Source organism: Lutjanus erythropterus, chromosome 4 (assembly GCF_056507025.1).
Source record: "Lutjanus erythropterus isolate fLutEry1 chromosome 4, fLutEry1.hap2, whole genome shotgun sequence".
NCBI lineage: Eukaryota > Metazoa > Chordata > Actinopteri > Lutjaniformes > Lutjanidae > Lutjanus > Lutjanus erythropterus.
In genome coordinates, this window is record NC_139320.1 from 9,668,357 (window position 1) to 9,693,201 (window position 24,845).

The 24,845-nt window shown below is 40.0% G+C and overlaps 1 protein-coding gene across 2 annotated transcripts in view; it reads left to right on the top strand.

The window, feature by feature from the left end:
- Window positions 1-7,916: 7,916 nt before the first annotated feature.
- Window positions 7,917-24,845, top strand: part of egln2 (egl-9 family hypoxia-inducible factor 2) — a 21,226-nt gene continuing 4,297 nt past the window's right edge. Inside the window, exons 1-3 of one of the 2 annotated variants that reach the window (XM_084716913.1) lie at window positions 7,917-8,206; window positions 8,927-10,386; window positions 24,613-24,732. In XM_084716913.1, the coding sequence (XP_084573039.1) occupies window positions 9,151-10,386; window positions 24,613-24,732 (1,356 nt within the window). In that variant the 5' untranslated portion in view covers window positions 7,917-8,206; window positions 8,927-9,150. The remainder of the gene's footprint in view (window positions 8,207-8,926; window positions 10,387-24,612; window positions 24,733-24,845) is intronic. The other variant, XM_084716914.1, reaches the window with a different exon arrangement.

Sequence of the window (24,845 nt, forward strand, 5' to 3'; positions counted from 1 at the left end):
ACTGTATGTGTGTTAAATCACCACCTAATGTTTGTCTGCTGTAATCAAGGGAACATCAAGTTCTATACCATGTAGGCTGTTAAAACAATACTTTGGGCAACGCAAGAACATGGTACAGATTATCCACTACACTGAAAGCCAAACAGTGACTCATCATCATTCTTACAGTAATATTTGACTGCTCTGGTTGCTTGGCAGTGGTTAAAAACTTGGAGGAATTGTGTTATTTCCTGTCAGATTTACTCACTGTGTAGGCTGTGTGATTTTAAAATGAACTCATTCTGCTCATTCTTCACTGTTAATTAGGGCCAACCTTTGGCCAGCTGTGTTCTGGAGGAAGTCGCTCTAATCTTCCCGTTTACGTCTTGGTTTTCCAAGTAAACAGCAATAAAAATGTGTCACCTCTCCATATCAGCAACAGTGAAACAGTACGTGCAATAAATCTTTGATAAGCTCTCAAATGAGCTGCAGTACCAATACAGTGGTAATATAAATGAGCTTTGACCAATACACTAGACTTGCATGATGATCACAGTGTAGACCACACCGTGAAAACTGAATCTTACTTCCTGTTGTTAGTAGGTGGCTCAATTAGTATAACTCCTCACTGGTATGCAAATGTGATCAGGAAGGGACTCTTATCAAACGTGTGGCGTTTGGGGCTGACGGGATCATTTATACTCATCATAAATTACAGCAACTTCCTGTTTCATGGTGAGACGTCAAAACTCGACAACCACACCACAACCACAGCCACGCCCATCAACAACTGCTAAATTTTTAAATTACTTTTTGTCTTTTAATCTTTTAAAAGTTTGTTTGTGCACCTGGGTATGATACATGTATGGACTGATCTCTGTGCATGTTAGTGAAACATGCTGCAGGTGTCAACGTCATGCATACATTTTTTTTTACCATGACTGCTGCACTAAATTTGATGAATTTTTCAGCAAATTTAAATGAACGATTCATTTGGAGGAGTAAAAATAATAAGAATTTAAAAATTAGAATTCAAAGTATAAAAATAGAATAAATGACAAGGCTGCAGTGAGGGGGGCCTCCACAACTCAATGATATTCAGTTTACTGTCAAAGAGGAGTGACCAAACCAGAGAATATTCACATTTAAGAAGCTGAATTTTATCTTTTTTTTAAAATGTATTCAATATGATTAATCAGTTATCAGAATAGATGCAGATTAATTTAATATTTGATTAATATTAGATTCATTGTTGCAGCTCTGGGTGTTTTATGTTCTTTGTTAGGTGTTACAGATTGTCTAGCTTTTTATTTATTGATTGATTCATTGATTTAAAGACAAATATTTCCACCCAGAGAGGCAAGTGCAATATTGATATACTGTCCAGCCCTATCCCTCCGCTATATTGGATTTTTGCTAATAACTAATATGCCAATATTTCCCAACTCATTCTGGCCTATTCCAGATGCTGGAATCTGCCACCAAGTGCAGATTTGTTGACGGGTAACATTTATTTAAGTTTTTGCTTCATAAATTCTTCATGGCCCCTTATAAATTAACCGAGTAAAACTTGCTTTTTGGTGGTTTCACTTAATCGTGTGTTAGTCTGTGTTCTGCTCTGATGTTAACAGCTGTGAATACAACCTTGTACAAAAATTCCTCGGCTGTTTTATCGTCCAGTTATGGCCAGAATCTCAACCAGAAAACAATCTCTTCACCTACACAGATGCAACAGACAATAATACAGAAAACCTAAAATTATATTTTGATCTCTTGACTGCAAAGTGTTCTTTGCCTGGATGAGTTCATTGACTCAGCAAGCATGCGGTCAGACACAATCAATCCAAAGCCTGCAAATAAACACACTTATTTGCTTTCTTGCTGAGACTAACACCACGTCCATGTCAGTACAGTACAGTAAGCATTAAGATACAGCCAGCAGGATGTTAGCTTAGTTTAGCACAAAGACTGGAAATGATGGGAAACAGCTAACCTGGTTCTGTCCAAAGGTAACAAATTCTGCTAAAAGCTCACTAATTAACAAGTTTAAGTTTGTATAATTAAAGAAGCAATATGTAACAACTGGGTGTCCAAGCATGAGCACAGCAGTCCAAATAGTGAGCTGGAGCTCAACAGTATATAAGTCCTATATAATATGCAATCTATGGTTGAAAGGAATTGTTTCCCCCCGCCCTCTCCTCCCTAAGATTCAAGGAAGCACAGGCAGGCTGCAGGAACGTGGCAGGAGTGCAAGACACATGCAACAATGTAATTTGACAATAACAAGTGACAATGAGTACACTGCAAGTACATCAGCTGCTCATAACTGTCAATTGTCTGTCAATGTAAAGTTAAGCCTGTTATCCTGAAAATAAAACCCCACTGCTCTAAAAATACACACCCAGGACCTGGAGTTCACTGACTCCCTGTCTCACCGCCTGCCAGACTCCATTAACATTTTGTTCAATTTAACCGTTACAGTTAAATTTTCATGACTTCTTAAATAGACACTTACTTATTTAGCAAATATTCAGCATTAATTTGAACTTGAATTAATTTGAAACAGATTTCTCCTTTTTTACCTAGATTGGCATTCCTTCAACATTACTGCTATATCGTCACCCAATCATTTCGACAATTAGAAACAGATAAAGTAAAAAATCTGACAGCAGTTTTTTTCTTATTTGGCCCAGTGAATGTGTGCATTTTGAAAACCTTTTGTCTTGAATGTGTGCATCTGCCAGCAGGCCATCATGATAAGAGTAGGCATAACAAGATGTCCACTACAAGAGAGACTTGATGTTCTTTGACATGATGTGGAAAAAAATATGTGTATATATCAGAACCAGCATCTGGAATAGACCAGAATGAGTTGGGAAATATTGGCATATTAGTTATTAGCAAAAATCCAATATAGCGGAGGGATAGGGCTGGACAGCATATCAATATTATATCGATATTGTGATATCATCTTATATTTAGGATATTGTTACATCATGGTATATCTCTATCCACTTTGTGGATATTTTACATTACTGATGATTATTGATCAAAAATCTCTTTGTGTTAATATTTTGTGAAAACACCCTACAATATCTTTATGTATATGTATATGTTTGGTGATTTTCACAGTGTTTCTTTTTCCTTTCCACATCTGCTTACTTGCAGTATCTGGTGTGTGTCAGAAGGAAAAAACACAACACTTGAAAGACTACACAGTATAGCTTACCAGCCATTGTATCACACTTGATACTGTATAGACCTTTTAAAGAGGAATTTGTGATGCAAATGACAGTTGTCAGCATACATAAACAATGAGTGTTTAAATCAAAGATGGGATTAAACTGTGACCTTAAAATCGAAATTCAAATAAAATCAATTGAATTGTAACTGTGACTGTAATGTCAAACTATGCCTGTGAGTTTACCTTAAAGTAACTTACTGTATTTTTACACACAGCAGTACCTGTGCATGGATATATCTTAACTTATACCGTGTGCAGGATGTATTTGTTTCATTTACATATGTGTAAATGCCTATGAATACTATGTTAATTGCCTGTTATTAATTGCCTGCTCAAAAGCCTCATTGTGGGCACCCTATGCTAAAATGATGACCTCTCAGTCTGCATTTTCATTAACATACCATTTACATAAACAGCATACTGATGAGGTGTGGTAGGTCCCTGGCACTTGACATGGCTGATCTCCAGCTCCATGTATAGGCTGAGACTGGGCTGCACTGGAAGCAACAGATGGATGTGACAAGCCAGTGATGTGTCAATACTCACTGACCCTAATCCCTCAGGGTGAGGCACTAATCCAGCAGGCCTGGCGTTGTGACAGCACATTACCTCACTTCCTCCTACTACACAAATGTATAGGTGGATAATAACGTTAGATTTAAGCAGAGTTGAGAAAACAGGGTTTAGTGCTGAGAGCAAAGACCTCATATCAGAGTTCAGCAACATCAAAAGTCACTCACCCCAGTACTGAGATACAGTACAAACTACACAATGGCCGACTGTCACTTTCCAGCTTAATAAACACATTATATCAGACAATATGACTTATTATCATAAGATGGTAGAGATTTTGCTTAACAGATCAAGGCAGTAGTTAGTCTGCTGTTTAATACATGTTGCCTGGCTTCAGTCTCCTCTACCATCGCCTTGATCTCATCTTCCAAAGAGTTTGCTTTTCTCTTCTGGTCCGTGGCTATTTTGTGCAACATTATATAATGGGAGATCAGTGATTTTAAGGGAGGCGCTGACAATTTTAAGTTACATTTTTTCTACAATTTCTAAGACACATTTCTTAAAACCTTCCACCCTCTTCTCAAAAACTGTAACCTTAAAGCCAAATATTTAAACTGCGTTCACAAAACCTCTCAAAAGACTCTTCTGGTAAAATTAAACAATGCTTTCAGTTCATGAACACAGCCAGTCATTATATAAACACTACACTGAGCAGTCATCACACACACACACACACACACACACACACACACACACACACACACACACACACACACACATCAAATAATGGAAAATACACTTGTCGGAGCATGTAGCTACAAGAAAACACTTTTAATGTGTCCAAATGCTTTTTTAATTTTGATATATACATATACATACATACATACATATACATATATATATATATATATATACATATCAAAATATATATATCAAAAGAGGAATACCCTCTGTGTTGGACAAGACTCCCTGCCAATCACCACAGGCTAAGTCACCTGTAGAACACTTTTCCTTGGTATAGGGGTTTCATCCATAGACCATGCAGGCATTTGCTGTATGAATCACGAGTTGATGTTGAACCACTCACATATATCTGGAGTCTACTCTAGTCACGTGGTTTCTGTAAGATACAATACCTCTGTTAGGAGTGGGTGTTGCCAGTTGGTAAATAACGCTTGGCATTATGATTGTCATTGCTATCCAAAGGGAAAAAGACAATTTTGAATGCTGTGCCTCTGTAGCGAACTGTGTGTAATGTTTTGCAAAAAATGTGATTCACATAAAATTGAAAACTCGGTATGTATGTTTGATTTAGGGATTTGGTACACAAGTCTCAGATTTCAGTGATGGCATTTTAAGTTCCAACATTACTGTGTTAACAACTGTGGAAAAAAAAAAATCATTTTCATCATCAGAAACAAGTGTGAACAGTTTTGAGTCATTGTGTGTAAATGATGACAGTTGTATTTGTGTTCAGCTTCTGTCAGTGCATCACAGTGTGTCTTGTGAGTAAAAATGTGCTTAGAGTTTTGACAAAAGAGTGAATGATTTGATAAATGGCTTTAGGACTCTGAACATTTGGTTCAGAGAATAGGGTTTAGTGTTTTAGCAATTGTGAAAAACTGTAATATTGTGATGCTTGGATTATGTTACTGACTACATTTTTAACACATAATTAGTAACTATCAGGATTTTTTTTAAAGTAACTCTCCCAGCCCTGTGTATATTTACCTATAAAAGTGCAAGAAGCCCCCAAAAAAGACTTAATTACAGTAATTAAGTCTCACTATTTTACAGAATCACCATGATGTTGTGATTGCCAGCTAAATATTTTGTCAAGGTTTGCAGTGCGTTGTCTGATATGCTTTTGGTCCCGAGTGACCCATCTTGTTTTAACAATATACTATTTATCTTGTTATAACTAGAAACATAATTTTAATTTGTTTTTGTCTTGTCTTTTTTGTATTGTGAGGTCTTTTTGGTCCTGTTTTGACATTTTTTTATTACATCATTTTTATCTTTTATGTCACTTTTTTGTGTTTTCATGTTATTGATGTCTTGTTATGTCTAACCTTGTTTTTGTCTTGTGACATCTTTCATGTGATTTTTGTCTTATGTTTTTTATGATGTTTTTGTCGTGTTAGATCTTTTCCATCATTTTTGTCTCGTCACATCCTGTACATGGTTTTCATCTCATTATGTGAAATGCATTGAAACTAAAGTAGTGAGCCTGTTTTGAAAATGTAAGGAGTAGAAACAACAGATATTTGTGTTAAAATGTATAGAGTAAAAGTAAATACTCAAGTTAAGAACAGATACCTGAAAAGTATTTGTACTAGTTACATCTCTGTCCTTCAGAATTTATGATCAGAACTGTGGCCATGACATGTTGTTATTCAACAAAGTACTGTCTGCTCACACAATATAGTGTGACATAACCGTTTTACGGATCACCCACCACTTTTCTGCTGGTGTCAAATCTATGTCTATGGTCAGACGAATGCTTTTCATCCCCTACTTATTAAAATGCTTCAATTTTTACATTCCAGTTTTGTTGCCATGTTACTGTTTGCTTTGTATACAGCGTGCATTATTGTATAGGTGTTTTTAAAAAGCGATCTTAGCCAGTTAGTGAGCCTAGCCGGCTGCTAACACGATGAAAACCACGGCAAAGTTTATGAGGAGGGCGGTCAGCTCCATAGAAGCCCTTTTTATACAAAGATCATGAGGGCTTGCCTTAAAAGCTGGCTTTATGTTTTACACCATCCAAGCAGTGCTGTCTGTGTCTTTGTGTGCTTAATGCACACAGCTTTGTGTCAGTGTTGTAAAAATCTGCTCATCTTCCTCGCTCTCCCAGCTCAAAACAGCTGACAAATATTTGGAATAAATTCATAATTTAACCCAAACAGCAGCGAACATGTTAAGCTTGCTTTCATAATACAGCGTACATCGATCACTCTCATTTTGAGCAGCTCCTCCAAGCACTGAATGTGAAAAAGAGCCATAACACCTGAATGTTAGCTTGTGGCAAGCTAGCATTGCTAACCGTTATCTGTATATCAAAATGATCAAAAATACTAACAACAAATAAACAAAACAAACAAATAATACACACTACATACAAAGCAAATGGTAAAATATTAACAATATGTCCAAATCAAACAGTAAAAAGTAAAGTATTTTGGTAACTTGGGGGTGAAAAGACACTCTGGTGACCATAAACATTTAGTGCAGATTAGACAACAGAAGTACTACATTGTGCAAGTGGAGAATTCAGCCAAACTGTGTAATCATGCTTTGTGATAACTAACATAATTTATTTTGCTGTAGGCTTAAGGTCACATTGTGTCAATATAAATTATTACTTTACAACATGATAAATTGTTTTATTACATCGCTTTGTTCTGATTGGTCAATTACAGCATTCTAAGATCTGTTATTTCTTTATAGCAGATTGTTGCTATGTACAACAGACCATGATGGACAGACCGCTGCTGATCATAGACTCTGGAGAAACAACAAAATCATTGTTAAATCACTAAAATCATTTAAAAAATAATATTTTATGTGAAATTATTGATATGTTTTGGTACATAGCCATGTAACAAGAAGGATAATGTAGAGCGAGCAGGTCACTATTGTGAACTGAAGCCATAAAATAATTTTAAAATTAATATTTCGTGTCACATAAATGTGTGCCGTTGTGTGTGTGTGTGTGTGGGGGGGGTAATAAGTGGAAACGTACAGTGAGCAGGTCACTATTATGAAATAAATCCCAACAAGATGATGCAGGACACTAACAGGAAGTAGCGGTATTTATTAATAAAAAAGTTTGTTGTTAAACGTTTTAATTTCGTGATAACGTAAACATTTGAAAATGTCTTGTTTCAATGTGATAAACAATGATTACCTATCATAACAATACATTTTTCACGTTAAATCAGTTTTTCTATGTCAGGCGTCATATCTGTGTCACTGCAGATTCTTTATTGTTGTATAATTATACAGCAGGAGTGTGTTGTTTTTCTTCTTTAACGTTGCAGGGCTGTGTCGGGCAGGTTGAAGGTCGGTCGTAGTAAGCGGTCACATGGCCTGTGAGCACGTAAATGACAGGAGGGAGTGGAGAGAGAGAGAGAGAGAAAGCGGGCTGAGGAGGAGGAGGAGGAGCGGGGGGTGGGGGAGACAGACAGAAAGTGGGGGCACTCACCGACACAACGGACTGACAGCACTTTTTTTTTATGATTGAAGGGACCTTGTGTGACTCCCAGCATCTCCCTCCGTCCGCGTGTGGAGTTCACTGTGTCAGGCCGGCGTTTGGCCGCCGCCGCCTCACGGGTTAGTATTTATAAACCGACTAGAAAATTGGATGGGACGCGCACACACGAGCAAGACAATCCCGGAAATAACATGCGTACTCTCAGCCTGTCACGTACGCTCACTGTGGATTTGCATTGCTGTAGGCTGCCGTAGGTAAGCGGTGCTCTCCTGGAGGGATGTTTCTACTTGCTTTTTAACGTTATAGCTGCACGTTAAATGTATCTTCCGCTCTGAAATGTATATTTTAAGTGAACGAATAAACTAATGTGATGTGACTGTTTGTCGTAGGTAAGAAGCGGTGGACTGCGGTCTCCTGGAAGGAGCGTTTTACTTGATTTTTAACGTTATAGCGGCTCGTTTAATCAGTTTCACGCCTTGAAACGCGTGTTTTGAGTGAAATGATAAATCGGTTTAATGAGGGAACTGAACGTGAGGCTGCTAAGTTGGTAGTCAATATCTTCTAAGGCAAACATGAGTCTTTTGATGGGTGTTTAGCAGCAGTATGACAGGAATTGTCATTGTAGAAGTCTAGAAATGTTGTATTTGGTGGCCACTTTTCTGATTTTGGTCAAAATTTAGTGTAAATGATTGTTAGTAAAAGTCAGTTTTTGTGGGATTTCACTCATCAACATTTACCCTTTATTTTTTATGATTAAAACTCACTAAAATGTTGCTTAAACGCTTAATTTTGACCTAAATATAATGATTATATATTACTCTGTTGGCACTGTTTTCTTGCCCCAGTTAAAGGTCTATAAATACTGTATAGACGTTTGTTGCACCATATAAATACTGTCGATTTATTAACTTGTGACAAGTGGTCTGCCCTGTGCTATTAATAGGTCCTAAAGTATATCATTTTACTCTCCACAGAAATCCTACACAGCCTCAAAATGTCTACAAGACGGATACAAACAAATAAGAGCATTAAATGAGAGTGTAATGGGTGAAATAAAGCCGAGTAGAAGAGGACTTGGATATGAAACTTCTAGTGGCTGCTGTGGCAAAGCTCCTCTCCGTCAGAGAAAGCAGTGGCTCAGCTAGAAAATGAAGCGAGGACGTGAGCTACGTGCGCATCCAGCAGATGACGAAATGAAATGGAGAGCTTGGGACAGGGACACACGGACCTTTTATTAATAAACCCAAGCTCTTCCCGCGGATCCGTCGCTGTTATACCCGCGCAGGAGAGAGGGTCGAGCGGAGCGGCAGAGATTCACCGAGCGGACGGTATCATGGGGCTGAACGGCTTCTGCGCGGCACCCGTCGGGAGTCCAACGGCCGCGGAGTTACTCGCGGGTCTGGCCTCTCAGACCGACTCCCCTGCCATCACAACACCGACAAAGCAGTCTAAAACCGGCGTGCCGCTCTACAACGGCGGGGTGGTGTCTCCGTCTGCCACCGTGGAAGGCAGCCACTCAGGCGTTTTGGCTCACACACCTAACTGTTACCCGGCGCCCACAAAGGGGGTAGTGGAGGGGGAGACGGGCGACCCCACGTACCCCCTCACCAGCAGGGCATGTCTGGTGGAAAATGGGGACCGGACTGCTCTTGAGAAGTGCCCTTTAGTGATGAGGAGGTTTAATGGAGACCTGAAAGCCAGACAGGTGCAACAACAGAAGCGGAGAGGTGGAGAGAACCGGGACATGGGGGCTCTAAGTGGGTCACCGGGGTTGGGAAATTCTGCGGACTTGGACGTGGACTCTAAGCGGAGACGGTTGGCTGATGTAAGTGTTGCCCACAAATCTTCAGAGGCCTCCAAAGTGGCCCAAGCAATCACCCCACTCTTGGTTACAGTCAACAGTTCCCATAGTAACCAAATGACTATTAATCATGTGCACTGTGTCACTCCCCAAACTCTCTACACCCCTCCTGCCCCTCATACGAACCAGCACAACGGACACAAAGTGGCGCCCCTGGGCCCGCCACCTGCCCCCAGTCAGACCTCCCCCGTTGAGGCTGACGCCATCCCGAACCCACCGCCTCCTGCAGGGCCTGGCTGGTCAGCAGAGCGCATAGCTCTGCAGTACATCGTTCCCTGCATGAAATACTATGGCATCTGTGTGAAGGACAACTTCCTGGGTCCTCAGCTGGGCAACAAGGTCCTTGAGGAGGTGGAGGTCCTGAACCGGAGTGGGAAATTCCGGGGTGGGCAGCTGGTGAGCCAGAAGAGCATTCCCTCCCGGAGCATCCGGGGTGACCAGATCGCCTGGGTGGAGGGACGAGAGCCCGGGTGTATGAGCATTGGGGCGCTGATGGCTCACATCGATGAGGCTGTCATGTACAGCGCTGCCAATGGACAGCTAGGGGATTGTGTCATCAATGGACGCACTAAGGTGAGAGGACGGACAGGGTGGGGACAGGTGGGCGTGGGCAGGGATTTTTTCATAAAGATAGAGGAAATAATTGATTCTTAGATGCATCACAATTCTCTCTTGAAATATTATGAATTGATGCAGAAAAGCCAGTAATCTGAAATCTAAAACCCAACTGAGGGCCAAATCTTAAACAAAGTTTAGCAAAAGTGCTCGCAAACTTGCCGGCTAACGTTAGTGAAATGCTAGTTAACTGACTGTCTAATGATTCATGTAAATTAGCATACTTACTTACGTGAACTTACGCTGCTTTTACAGGTTCCCTAGCAACGTCTTTCAACTGTCTTCAAAGTTCGTTTTTCCTCTCAACATAGGTGACTCTAGCACATTGCAGATCTGAGGAAACAGGAAAGGAGAAAGTTGGCCAAGGTACCAAGCTTTGAAACACAGAGGGTCAATTGGATGTTGAAACCAAACAGATGTAAACATGTGGGTCATGTTTACAGTCCAAACTAGGCTATTCTTGAATCTTGGTGAGGATGGCTGAGTGTAATCCGACGAGCACTCTCTGGTTTACAGCCTCAAACTTTTGATGTATCAGCATACATTGATGATCGTTTTATAATCGCATGGTAGCCCTCTGAATTGAATTCGAATCAACTTGTGAAATGCTAAGAGATTACCACTCAGAGTCCACTAGAGAAAATCAAGACTATTAAAAAAGCAGATGTAGGAGTGTCTCTGATGATATGATTAAGTTTTAAGCGAGTGGTTGGTTGTGTCATGTCTTCTGCTGTGTTTCTAAAGCAGACATGCAGGCAGGCAAACACACACTCACTCGCACCACAGTGGGGGAGAGTGAGCTGAGCATCAGGTAGGAGGGTCAGGATGAGTCCTGTGGTGTTTTCGGCACACGTGAGCGTGATAAGAGGAGCTGCGGGCTGAGCCTTCCTCCTAACCTGCTGGGTGTAGGCCTGCCCGTGTCCATGCTGTCCTACCCCTGGTACCCTGAAGAAAAAAAAAAACTCTTTAGGTCTGTATCTCCTCTGCCATCACTTTATCTCGGCCTTTGAAGGCAACTTCTTCTATCACGACTTTCACCCATGCAAACATGGTGCTGGTGTGGTAGGGGATGTTTTTTTTATTTGTTTATTTCACACGAGCTGCCGTTTTCTCTTTATTTTAAAGTGACTACAATGCGTGCCACTGTTTGTCTTTTGATAGCATTCAAATGCCATGCAAAGTTTGCCACAGCGCAGCTCTGTAAACACTAAAGGACTAAACAGCCTATAAGTGTTTTCATTCCTGTTCGTCATAGCCCACAGCTGGCCCAGCAGGCAGTTATTTTCTCGGTCCCACACACAGGGGTGGACATTGTGTGAAGGACGGAGAACCCACCTCCTCCCTGTAGTGACACAGTCCAGGGTTATCTGAGCCAGGTATGCTGTATGTCAGGAGCTCATTCTTACTGAAGTCTAGTTTATTAAACACGGTGCAACAGAGCGAAAACTACGCTTAGAAACAATCAAAGTAATTTGATTGGTTTTCCACCAGTCTGTCTTTCTCGCTATGTCCTGTCCTGTCCTTGCTATGATTGTGTTTTTCCCTATCAGCTGTGAGTTAACCATTACATGCCAGTCTAGACTGTTACCCAACATGTTCTCAGTGTTGCAGCAGCCCACTTGTGTAGTCAAGATTTACACTATAACCTAAATATTAATATGGTAATGCTTTACTTTCATAAGAGTTCAGTTTAACTGCTTAATGCCAGTTAAACGATGCCAAACTGTTATAGATCCAAAAATAAGTCCAGGAGGCCTCTTGATGAATGCCTGAAGTCCTGAAAAATATACAAAATATTATCAGTGCCCATGGAGAAATTAGGTAAATGCTGTTACCTGCATGCTAGCAACCCTCGTTTAACTTCTGCAGTCTTTGCTCAGTGTGTCACACTTTGAATTCTGAATCAAAAAATGAGTCAAAATGAGGTAAATCAAAATGGATCCAAATCAAAAGCAGGTTCAGCAGTTCCCTCTCTATTTGTTTTCTCTCCCACCCTGTGCATATTTGGAACATGTCTGAAGAAGAAGCAAAACAACACTTCAAAGATGACCCAGCATAGCTTACTGGTAGCCAGCAGCTGCACTTTTCTGTCTTTTTAAAGAAGAATTTTAAAATGTAAATGACAGTTGTTGTGTTGGGCATAAAAAAAACATCCGGCAGTGCAAAAAAAAGTGAAAAACAAAACTGAAAATTGAATTGAATCTTGAACTTAAAATTGAAAAGTCACATTGAATTGTGGATTTGGAAACTTTTGACACCACTATTATACATCCAGAAGGGCTTTTTATGAATTTCGTGTCTGATCTGAAAAGTACATGCAACATGTATACAAGCTTATTTGCAAGGATAAACCCCACTGAGATTACCCATCCTGTCTTCAAGTAGATCCCAAAATGATTACCTTCCCTCATGTGGATATAAGCTGAAAGCCGTTACTTGATGCTGGCAATCGCAGGTTAGTGTTAAGATTAATGAGTAAATGTTAGGAAATATACATACATCATTTTGGTAGCAAAGTGGCCACTATTTATATCAAATGACAACAACTAAATCAGCATACAGATGTGAGATGTGAGAATACAGTCTACTTTGACTGTATTTGCCCTATAACCTCATTCACCCCATCGCTTCACATGTGGCACCTTGCTCTCTGTGCACGTCTTTACATAAGCCTGAGGTAGTGTTTGAACAGCAAGCAGTTGAGCACACCTCACATCTGCAGCCTTTGCTCTCTTAATTATGGGCTGACTGAGCTGCTTGCAGGTCAAAGCCATGCCTGCTCTGTGACACAATGACAGCATCAGTGTAAGCCAACATGTCAGATTTTTCAGGATTATTTTTATACTTTTGTTCCACTGCTCCATTTTAGATTGCATTCAACTGTGCACAAAAACAGTCTCACTTAGGAAAAGATATAGAAACCCTCTTTATCACTTTACACTTTGAGCTGCAGCTTCCATCCTTTTATGATTGAAGTGGATTTAATGGATGAGATCAGTCTTGTAACTTCATTTGATTGCAGTTATGCTGTTCATCAGTGCATACTTTAATGAAGTGAATATGAAATATGCTGATAGACAAGAGTTTACTCTGGGGGTGCATTTATGGAGACCGGTTTTTCTTTTAGATTTCGTTGTTTTCTCTGTGTCTGTCTATACCCTCTGGAAGCTTATTAGGATGTAATGTGTCTTCATATTGCTCACTAAGTTATTCACTTTCTCTTATTTGTCATGGTGCTGGATGAGTGATTGCTAAATGCTCAGGCCAGGTCTCTCCGTTTGCCCTTGGTATATATATATGTATATATATATAAAAGAAAAGTTCAGTGCTGCACAGAACAAAGCATCCTAGCTAGTTGTTCCTGTAGTGAAGTGCAGAATACAGCGATGAAGTAGAAACAATAGATAAATTGATGCATGAGAGACTAAGGAAATGATATAAAAGAAAAGAGAAGGATCAGGGAGGAGTTCATCCACACAGAAGGTCACTGTGTCTTTTCTGTCAGGCGATAGTTCTCCCTGAAACTTTCCTTTTCTTTTTACCCGTCTCTTCATTTCATCACTTTTCTCTTATTCTGACCTCCTTTTGCTTTCCTTTGTCCTTAACTTCACCCCCTTTCTCCTTCATCTTATCAAGCCCTTTTGCCACTCGGACAAAATATTTCCCAGCCGTTACCTTGGTAACAGGCCTATACAGAGTCAAGCTCTGCATTGTGTATGAAAGAGATGGAGAGAGAAGGAGAGGGGCTGGCAGTGCCCGAAATAATGCTGGTGTAATATCTCTGTACCGTCTGTACCCCGCTGTCTCCTGTTAGTCAGCAGCAGCCAGGTTTCACTGCCTGTCAAACCATCAGTAGGAAGGATTATAGTGTTAACAATGGAACTGTAATTCAGTTCATACAGTGGAGGGTGAAGGTGGGAATTTCTTGTATTATGGGGAGGTAAAGAGAACCAACTCAGGGCAGGGAAGGAGATGCATGAAGGGGGAGGGGATCGACTGGAAGTGAGAGTATAAGGAGTGGGAGGATGGAGTTGTGTGAGCGAGCGAGAAGGGGCGATGCAGCAGAAGCTTCGGCATAATGAGAATGTCTGCTGGTGCTGCTGCTGCTGCTGCAGCGTGTCCTTAGATGCCCCTCCTATAGAGCTCAGCAGTGCCACCGCACAGGCAACAGCTAGGAGTCAAACACTGACACGCAGTATGCAGCTACAGCCTCCAAGCTGCTAGCTTGTTTGGATGGATGATATATGAGAGAAGGATAAATATACCATTTTGGGATTTTTTTTGCATCTGTTCAGACAGTTCAGAGAGCAACCAGAACCAGTGAACACATTTGTGTTTATCATAGTATTACTCGGTGCAGTACCAACATGTCATATTAAAGAGATAATTCACCCAAAAATGAAAATTTAGTCATTATCTACTCACCCGACTAAACGAAACCTAACTGAAAATTGGGTTTAGTCTAGGCCTGTGCAGTATACCAGTTTAGCAGTGCTAGCAGCAGCAGCAGCAGCTCCGCTTGCAGGTTTATGTCTGTGTCTGTGCTTAATGTGGTCACGTTTCTCCAGTCTAGTGAACATATATATCAGCTTATTCTGTCACAGTCTACATTCATCTGTCTGACTTTGCTGATGTAAACATCTGGGGTTGCCACGGCGATCGGTTCATACGTGCTGGGCAAGAGGGGCTCCTGCCTGACAGTGCTGCAGCCCTGACTAGTGGCGTGCAGCTGTATAAAATCTTAGAGGCAACAGATAACTGGCATCATGCATGAATGAAATATTGATAAATATTTTAAATGACTAGTATTTCTGGTGCCGACTAGCATGGGATTTAAAGCCAATCAACTGTAGTAATTCTTTTCTCATTAGAAGAAAATGTGGGTAAGAACACTCTTGCATGGAAAAAAAAGTCAAATACTGTGAAACCGATATGATTTAAAAAAAAAAACAAAAAAAAAAACGTGATATGAAAATTTTGTCATACCACCCAGCTCTAGTTTAGTCCACAAATAATGACTGAGTTTTCATTTTTGGGGGAACTATCCCTTTAAATGCAACTCAGTGTAGCAGCATACACGCCACCACCTTGTGATATTTTAAACATTTTCATAAGCTGCAGTGTTTCCCCTACAATGTTTTTTTTTCAGGCCTGTTGGTACAAACTGAAAAAAACCCTAAACAGATGAGGTGCATGGGATGACAGTCCTTCAGACAAAGTAATCACCAGGAGAGGATTACTTCATAGACTGCATTTATTGCATTACAATAAGCTGTGTAACCTGTGACCAAACATTAGTGCATCATCAACACAGTTTGCGTGATTCGTTGCTGCATTTAATCTTCCTTCCACATAAAGAAACCCAATTACAACAAAAATATAAGCAAAACACATTTCCATTTGTTTTAAAAGTATGTGAGATTAACAAATTGGAACATACCATGGGTAGTCCAGAACAACCACTACCACTTATTTCTGGCAATGAAAAAATAGATTTTGTTGGTCAAGTGGCCTCCAAAGCTTGTACAATTATAGGGCAAAACATTGAACTGTGAATAGCATCTCAGTTTTTGTTGAGCACAGCATTGTGGGACGTTCGTCTCAGTCAACATTACAATTTACAAATTAAATGAATGGAGTAGCCCAGGTGGCATTTTTAAGTCGACTTTATTTTTTGTGATTTTTTCAGTCTAAATTCTTTAGAGATGAAGCAGTTAGGACAGTCAATTAATCAATTAGATGTTAGACATAAATTGATGAGCAGGAACTTTTATAAATGATGAACTGTGTCAGTCATATTTCAAACAGAAATACCAAACGTTCTCTGGCTCCACCTACTTTTCTATATCTTATCTCATGGTGAATTGAGTATCTTTTGGTTTTGGACTGACTGTCAGGTGAAACAAGCTATTTGAGGACATGAGCTTGAGACTCCGGGAAATTCTAATACATATTTTAAGGGTTAGGCGATGTCTACCATTGGCATATGTCAGTGTCTACAGTGAAACACTAGGATGGATGATGATATTGTTGTACTTGTCTTTTCCTTTTACATGTATGTATATCAGATATGAATTACTATTTGGGCAGTACTTCATGCTGTTTTCCTTCCAAGGTGCTGTTATAATAATTAGAATAAATCTAGCCTTTTTGCACTCTATGGTGGACGCTCCTTCAAATATAGATTCATCAGTTTTAAGGCACAGTCATGATGTTACGATGGTAGAGGCTCAGCAATTCATGGCTGTCAGCCATCTGTGATCAGCCCGACCCTTGTTACAGCTCCGAAAAGCACATAATTCTCAAACATGGTTAGAATTAGTCTAAGGTTTGGTTCTTGTTACCTCATATTCCCTTCAACGTAATGTTTATTTCCACTGTATTTTGTTGATGGTATATGTCAAAACACATTTACAGTATGATTCACGCATAAATCATTAATGTGTAAGCGTTAACTATGTTGCATACATGAATACACTCGCCTCTGCAGAAACACACACACACAGCGTTTCTCCATCATAACGTTCAGTGGTGACTCATGTATAATGAGTACTGTTGGAACCACAGCAGGACTGACTCATAAGGGCTGAGCGCAGTTTTTTTTATGTTTTTTATGTTCACATAAAATATTATCACCATAATATAAATACTAGATGACACTTTTAATATTTGATCATGTTTCTAATTTCACGATGTGTCTCTCATTAAATGCACAGATAGCGGCACCTTCTCCAAATATGGGGCCAAAAACAGCAAGCAGAGCAGTAACTTGCAAGTACTTCGGCTTTTTTTCTCTGTAACTGTGCAAATCATGGCCTGCAAACCTATAGACACCTCAGAACTGTAGTTGGTGCTGTGTTAAGATGACTCAGCATCAACTAGAGGCTGATACTTTGTAACCTTAGCGATGAAACCCTCACTTGGTAAAGAGTACACCTACTTCCAAAACACACACACACACACATAGATCAGTTTGCTCTGTAAGTTTAAACCAGTCCAGCGATGTCGTTCATGTTGCAGTAAATCCATAAATCTATTAAGAGGCTGAGGTCGTTACAAACTACAGGTTCATAGTGACCTTTGACCTTCGTTGTCTGAATCTTGCTGAATGATGGGACATGATATGTAGTGACATATGACAGAGTAATTCATCATAATTCAGTTTAGTTCACCCAGGCTTGTATCTCCTTCACTTTTCTCAAAATTAGTAACATCTGATTGAGATTTATATGACACCCTGTGCCTGTCAGTAATCAGCTCGGAAGATTAAGCAAGACAGCAGTGCTGCTTGACAGATAGTCGCTAAAATGGTTTCAACTCTGTCGGTGGCGAACATCTGTTATGCTGCAGTGTCCTTCAGCAAGACCCTGTCTGGCCCACTCCCAACATTCACCCTCAGTGACTCACAGACTTTGATGCAAGTTTCTGATTACCGGCAGGGTTGTCCCACTGAGAAATTTGGAAGAGCTAGAGAACTTTTTGAACCTCTTAAGAAACTTTTCATGAGCTTTCAATGCAGCAGAGTTTGCTTGCAGAAATAATTGTTTTTCTCTCATGTGTCCTCTTGTAACTGAAGTCTGTTAGGGTTCAGCGCTGAAGATTTAACGGTATAGATGGGATTATTTGAAGTAGGGTTGTATGAGGTACTTATTGACAGTCATTGTATTAGCAGTAGTAAAAGTCAGTCCACATGCCCCCAGTATGGAGACGCAGAGAGGAGTATCAGCACGGAAGTTAAGCAATGAACTGCTGTGGACAGGGTCAGCAGCAAAACATATTTAAACCATTTAAAAAAAGTCCCATCTAAAAAATAAATCTAAGTTTAAGTGTGTGCTGTATTTAGAATATTTTCACTGCTTTACGTTGCCATCAGAGATCCTTTCTGACAGTAAACTGCTGTTATACAAGCCAAATATTGTGCTGTCTCAGTCAATCAGACTCCAGTGGCAAAATCACAAATATTACGTTGCAGAACTGCTTGTCTGCCACTGCCTCGAGCTGTTTGTGTTTGTTCTTTTATGTTAATGTGTGACTTCTAACAAACTAAACTAAAGGTAGATCAGCAGCTCCCACATTCTACAAGGTAAAATGACTGATTTCTCCAAAGCAGTCTGGTTTAGTGAGAAAGAGCGATATTTTACTGCAGTTTCCTGTTGAAAAAGGCTGTATTATAACAAGGTAAAGTGCTGAAAATAGTCTGAGTTTAGCATATACTTAAATACAATGCTTATTGTTTTTAAGTGGATAAAATACGTGTTGGCGCTGACCTTGTCCACAGCAGTTTATTGCTTAGCTTCTGTGCTGGAACTCCCACCGCTTCTCAAAAATGGAGGCGTGTCATCTCCTGTAGATAATACACTGACTATTGACAAGTACCTCTTCCAACCCCACTTCAAATAATCTGAACTATCTCTTTAAGATGGACATACTGGACCAGTGAATCTCTACCAGCTCCAGAGCTGCTAGTCTGTAGCCGAGCTAATCCGATTCACTAGATGTGAGTGACTGGAATGCTAATGGTATGAATGTAACAAGCTAACAGCTGTTACCTTTGCTTTTGCAATGATTTAGCCAGGTATTTTAATGCCAGGGTTTGCCCCCAGACATGCAAATGTTCCACCAAAACAAGTTACCCCCTGACACTAGTCAGCAGAGGCACCATCACTGTATCCTGGGATTAGCATCACGCATGATTGTGATTGATTTAGAGAAATACAAACAAGCCAGAGGGTTTTTTTCCCCCTGTAGTAGAATGATAATGCGTAGAGCCAGACCTTTCTCCAGCACTGAGTACTGTGGAGTCTGGCTATGTGAGACTATGGCTGAGCCTGCACATATGGTTTGATCTATACATTCTCAAGTCCTTCATCCCTGTTCTTTGTTTCTGTATTTCCATTTCATCCAAGAGGATTCTCTTCTGTTATCTACTTACTGCATATGCAAGAGCAGCACATTAGAAGTAGCTCATGTGAGCTAAGTTAAATATAGTTTCATCATCATCCCTGGCTTTCTGTTACGCAGCATAAAAATGATCATCAGTATCAGACACTAGAGGGGAGCTCAGCCCAGCAAAAGACCGCTATCTGTATTTAAAAATCTCTGCAGGAACTTTGACAGCCATCATGTTCAAAGCCATTTGACTGGGTGCCTAACCAAAAACCAACGTTTATCAGTCTCTTCAGGATTTAGCAGCCTAAAATGCTTGATGATCACTGTTGCAGTGTTTTTTGGCATATTTTGCAAGAAACAACAAAAAAACAGCATTTTTTGGTATAATCTATTAAAAATCAAAGTTCTTAAGAATAAAAACTGTTCCCTGTTCCATACTCTACTAAAAAGGCTCAGGATTAGAAAAATTTTCACAAAATCTGCTGTATTTGTAAATGAAGAAGTGCACCTGGGTTTTTTTTCCACAAACAAGCAAAATCTTGCAAGGTTGTGCAGAATTCACAGGGATTGGTTTAATTTCCGTGAAAAATTATGATTGCAACATTCCAACTTCCTGGAGGGACTGGTTTATTACAGATTAATGACTAGAAAAGCTTGACACTAAGACCAGAGAAAAAATGGTTATAGTAGGGAGTGGTGGAGCTTACAGTCACCATAACATCTTAGATCTTTATTTCAGTAGTTTGTATAACAATTCAAATGAGATACATTTTTAAACAGCATAATCTACTTCTAGCTACTAGATACTGTTTCCAGAATTCTTTTTAGTGTTTACGACCATCTTTTTAACCCGTACCACCCTCCTCACAAGCATACAGCATGTTCTTCTCCTTGACGAGCTGTAATGGAGGTATTTGCTCAGGCTTATCTAGCCCCTCTCTCCGCCATCATTCCTCTTATCAGAATATGCGTGCAGCATTGGAGTTTATTTTGGTTCTTGTCCAGAACAGCCTGTTTTGCCTGTCCGGCCATCACCTTGACAGCCCGCCTGGGTGGGTATCTACCCAGTTTGGCCATGAGGCCATTAATGCTGGTGCCTGGCAGACAGGTGGTTGGTGCCAATTAGACTTGAACTGACTGTGGGCAGAGATGAAGGAGCGAGGAGGCCACAGATGACAGATAGGATCACGCTGTGTGACTGAACGTTTTGTGAGTGTGTGTACTGACAGATGGAGACTTTAATAGCGTGGATGTATGTGAAACTGTTTTGAATCTATTTTTTAAATGCCTGGGGCTAGTTTGGAGTAAATAACATTACCCTCCTCTTAAATTATAGGCCTGTCTTGTGTAAGCTTCGATATAGACATTGTGCACATTAAAGTGTGTGTGTGTGTGTGTGTGTGTGTGTGTGTGTGTGTGTGTGTGTGTGTGTGTGTGTGTGTGTGTGTGTATGTGTGTGTGTGTGTGTGTGTGTGTGTTTATGCTGCAGGCTAGGGCTGAGCTGTCTGGTGTGGCATATTACATGTTAATTGTGGTTAATTACAGTTGTTAAGGCTGTTGCTAGTTTGAAAAAAGCCACGCTATGCTTGCTGGGAAAACATACTTCCTTGAATACATGCACACCCAAAATAATGACGCTCATCTTCATATGTGTTTACAGAAAATACATCCTTGACACTGGAATATTTTTCTTAAATTTCAGTGTAATTGTTCATTCTCAGTATTCATGAATTCAGAGTAGTCTCTCTGATACGAAGATTGCGGTCATGAATTAAGCCTTAGTATGGACACTTTTTTAAGGTAGTAAGTTTAAAATAATCTAATATAAACTTTTGTTTTCATGACAGAAATCACTGAAACAGAGTGGATATTTTTCCTTGTGTTTTTAAAGTCAGCATCTTACTAAGTGTGAACATCTACATGCATTTTTATAACAACAGAAATTGTCTGAAAAAGTCCCTGTCTGCATAAAAGGACATCTGTTGCTACAAGACAGAGTATCAGGTGTTATCAGTTTGGTACAAGATCCACAACAGCAGGTCATATGTGAACTTGACTCTGACAGCAGTGTGCTAAAAGCAGCAGACGACTCTCTGCAGGACGTTTCCTGTAGTGATAAGTTGTGATAATCTCGCTGGGTTGGCAAGCAGGGGTACCATGCAGGGGATATTTCATGTTTCTTGTCAAGAGAAATTCTGGTCTGGCAGGTTGGAACATTGGACGACAGACTAGGTTTTTTTGGTCACTGTGTGAAAACGTGGCCAGTTTGTTACAGGGGTAATCAGTGGTGGTGTCTATAATGTGAATTCCTCAATATTATATTCCCAGCAGCAATTTTCTGTTGTTGTCCAGTAATATTTGTTATTAAAGTAAATACTGAAGTATTATTTGATGTGGTGAAACTATGCTTGTGTCAAAAAAGGTTACAAAAGCAGTTGCAATAACAATAATTTCCACAAAAATCATATATTTGAACATATTTATATAGTAATGGTGCACGCTCCCTGATGCCTCTCAGCACGTGGAGAGCTGTTTTCTCTGCATGGTCCGTTATGCTTTATAAATAAGAAAACAGTTTAAACACACTCACAACAGGCACACTTTTGCTGCATATTGCCATTAGACTACAAATAGCTGATAATTAGCCTGATCGGACATCAGTAATCAATACACACATTATTAAACCATTAATCACACCAATAACTAACAGCAGTCAACAGAGGACAACCTTATGATACTTAAACAGTTAACTAGTGTGTCTGTACCCCTGACATATTAACAGTTTCTTACATGTCAGTAAAACAAAACACACAAGTCTAGAAATACAAGACAAGGGGTGTCAAATGTCAACAGTCGTCTTGTCTTCGTGTTTGGCATCAATAGAAGGTCAACTCTACTGGCCTCTGTTGGTTCGCTGCACTATTTCAGTGGATGAAGACCTAGGAGGAGTATTTTTGGCCATTACCAAAGAAGGCCCAACTACCTAGTTTGCTGCTTCCTGTTTTGTGCACCCACCTTCTAATAATATTATACACGTTTTTTTTTTTTCTGAATGTCAAAGATGAGAAAAAGACTGCCTTAAGACAGCCTGGACTGAGTTTTGTGGCACAATAATTGAAAATCAACCAAGCATATGTTCAGAATCCAGTAACAGTAATTAGCCCATCTTATGTAGTTCTCCAGAACTCCTCAGACTGTAAGATACTAGACGAGGACAAAATGTAATTTTTAATTCATATACTACATATGCAACAAGAAAATATTACTATTATTATAAAATTCAAATGTTTTAAAAAAGCGAAGTTGTATGATCTAAAAGGGAGGATGCAAAAGCATGTGTCCACCCCTAAGTCTAGTAGTGGGGCTAATGATATCTAATTAATCTTAATCACTTTAAGATTATATTAATCTTTCTAATGAACGCACACATACTTTTCTTTTCTTCTCTCGTACATTTGATACGGTCATTTTGACGCAGCAGGTCTACTTCTCAGTTGGAGCCCGGAGCCAAAGGTCCGGAGGTTAATGAGCTCTGACAGCGAGCGTCAGTCAGTAATGAGAGCTGACAATGGTGGCTGAGCAGAGTCATACACAGCCACACTCACTTGGCTGTGAATGAGGAGGAAAACAGGACAATGAGGAGGAGAAAGAGGGACACTTGCTCTCTGACCGAAGCCTTCCTACACAAACTGTAGAGTCACTTGGTTTGAGTTCCACAAACAACACAAGAACAGGTGCGTTTGTCTTAGAAATCCATGTGAGCGCTGTTTGATTTCCTTGGGGTTAAGACTCTCATACAGAACTCAAGTGATAGCGTGAAGCGAGTTGAGTCGATATGGCAGCTGTGAGGAGCCTGTTAGTCATGAATGATAGTGTCCCAGAGCTGAGCTGAAGTGATGCAGTGACTCTGATATTGAAACTCTTCCCATGCAGAACAATATAAGTCAAGACAGTGACAGTATCTTCCTTTGTAAGTCAGCCAGGAGAGATAATAGAGAGGTTATTACTCTACATGCTGCCAACTATCATCATCCAGGATGTCTCTCTGCCAGCACAGGCTGATGTCAGTCACTCAGCATGTGAATCAGCTTTCTGCAGCCAGTGTGGAAACTATTCACACAACTCTGGCCTGAAACATGAGCATATTTCATTGCTTCATACTGATATCAGCTTGTTTTCCCCCTGCTGCAGTACATTTACAGTCACATGCTCCTGTAGTGGCCCTGGTCTGGAATGCACATTGACTGAAGAGCTCTCACGCAGGTCTCGGTTCCTCTCGGACTCCCCAGAGAGAGCGGTGCTCTCTTGCCTCGCAGCTTCCAACGTCAAGCAGGGGAAATACCAGCGCGAGACTATTGTTTGAACGTGGATACTCTATCTACAGATCATTTTGTAGCTGGGAACAGCAACTGAACTCTCACACATTTCTCTGCTGCTTCCTCCTCTCGTGACACAAATTACATCATGGGCTTTTATTTTAAGTATGCAAACAGTCCACCTGGAAAAGAGTTTGCTATAGAGCACAGATGGAAGGTAGAGCGAACACTTCAGAAAGCATCTCTTGCAGCTTTCTTTAGCTTTCTAAAATTTGATAAATTCCGATTGGTCACCTCTACTTTCTGTAGACTCTCAGTTAGTTTCAGGTTCAGGTGACTTTATTTGTGCCCAGAGGTAGATCTGATTTGCAGTCAGGTCATCCATCTCGACACATTTTACAAACATCACAGATAGAAGCATTATGAAAGTACTCAAAGGTTCTAAGGACTTAATAAAACTGAGAAATAAAAACTTAAAGTGCTTCTGCTTTTTCTCAGTGAACTAAAATAAACATGGACTAAAAAAATGTTATCTTCATAACAGATTCATCATTTTGAGACATTTTTTAAGAGAAAATGTTTTAATTCTCTAAAATCAACTTCTTAAATGTGAATATTTTCTGGTTTCATTGGGTTGTGGACAAAAGACATCTGAGAACATTATTTTGGGCTTTGAGAGACTGTGTTCCACATTTTACACAATTTTCTGATATTTTATGGACAAAACAACTGAATGATTACATGAAAAAAGATAATGAAAATAATCATTAGTTACATCCCTACTTTCAATACAGGTGACACAGTTCACAGCTCAAAGACCAGTTACATGGAAAAGCTGTTTTTTCGGATAAAGAGAGTGAATACTTTCAGTCATCGCCATCTCAACCAGAACATGTTGTCATAACTACAACATTTTTTGTTATGATGCTGCATCAAGTGCCTTTTTTGCACAACTAATGAACCCATTTCTTGTTTTCAGGGCATGGTTGCCTGTTACCCAGGTAACGGGGCAGGGTACGTCCGCCATGTCGACAACCCTAACGGTGACGGACGCTGCATCACATGTATCTACTATCTCAACAAGAACTGGGATGTCAAGGTACATTTATAAGTTCAGTGTTAGTTTAATTTGGAAAATGACTTGTTTTTATCTGTTCATGTCAGAGTAAAAATGGAGCCATGGGAGGGGACAATATTAGATCAAAGATCAAA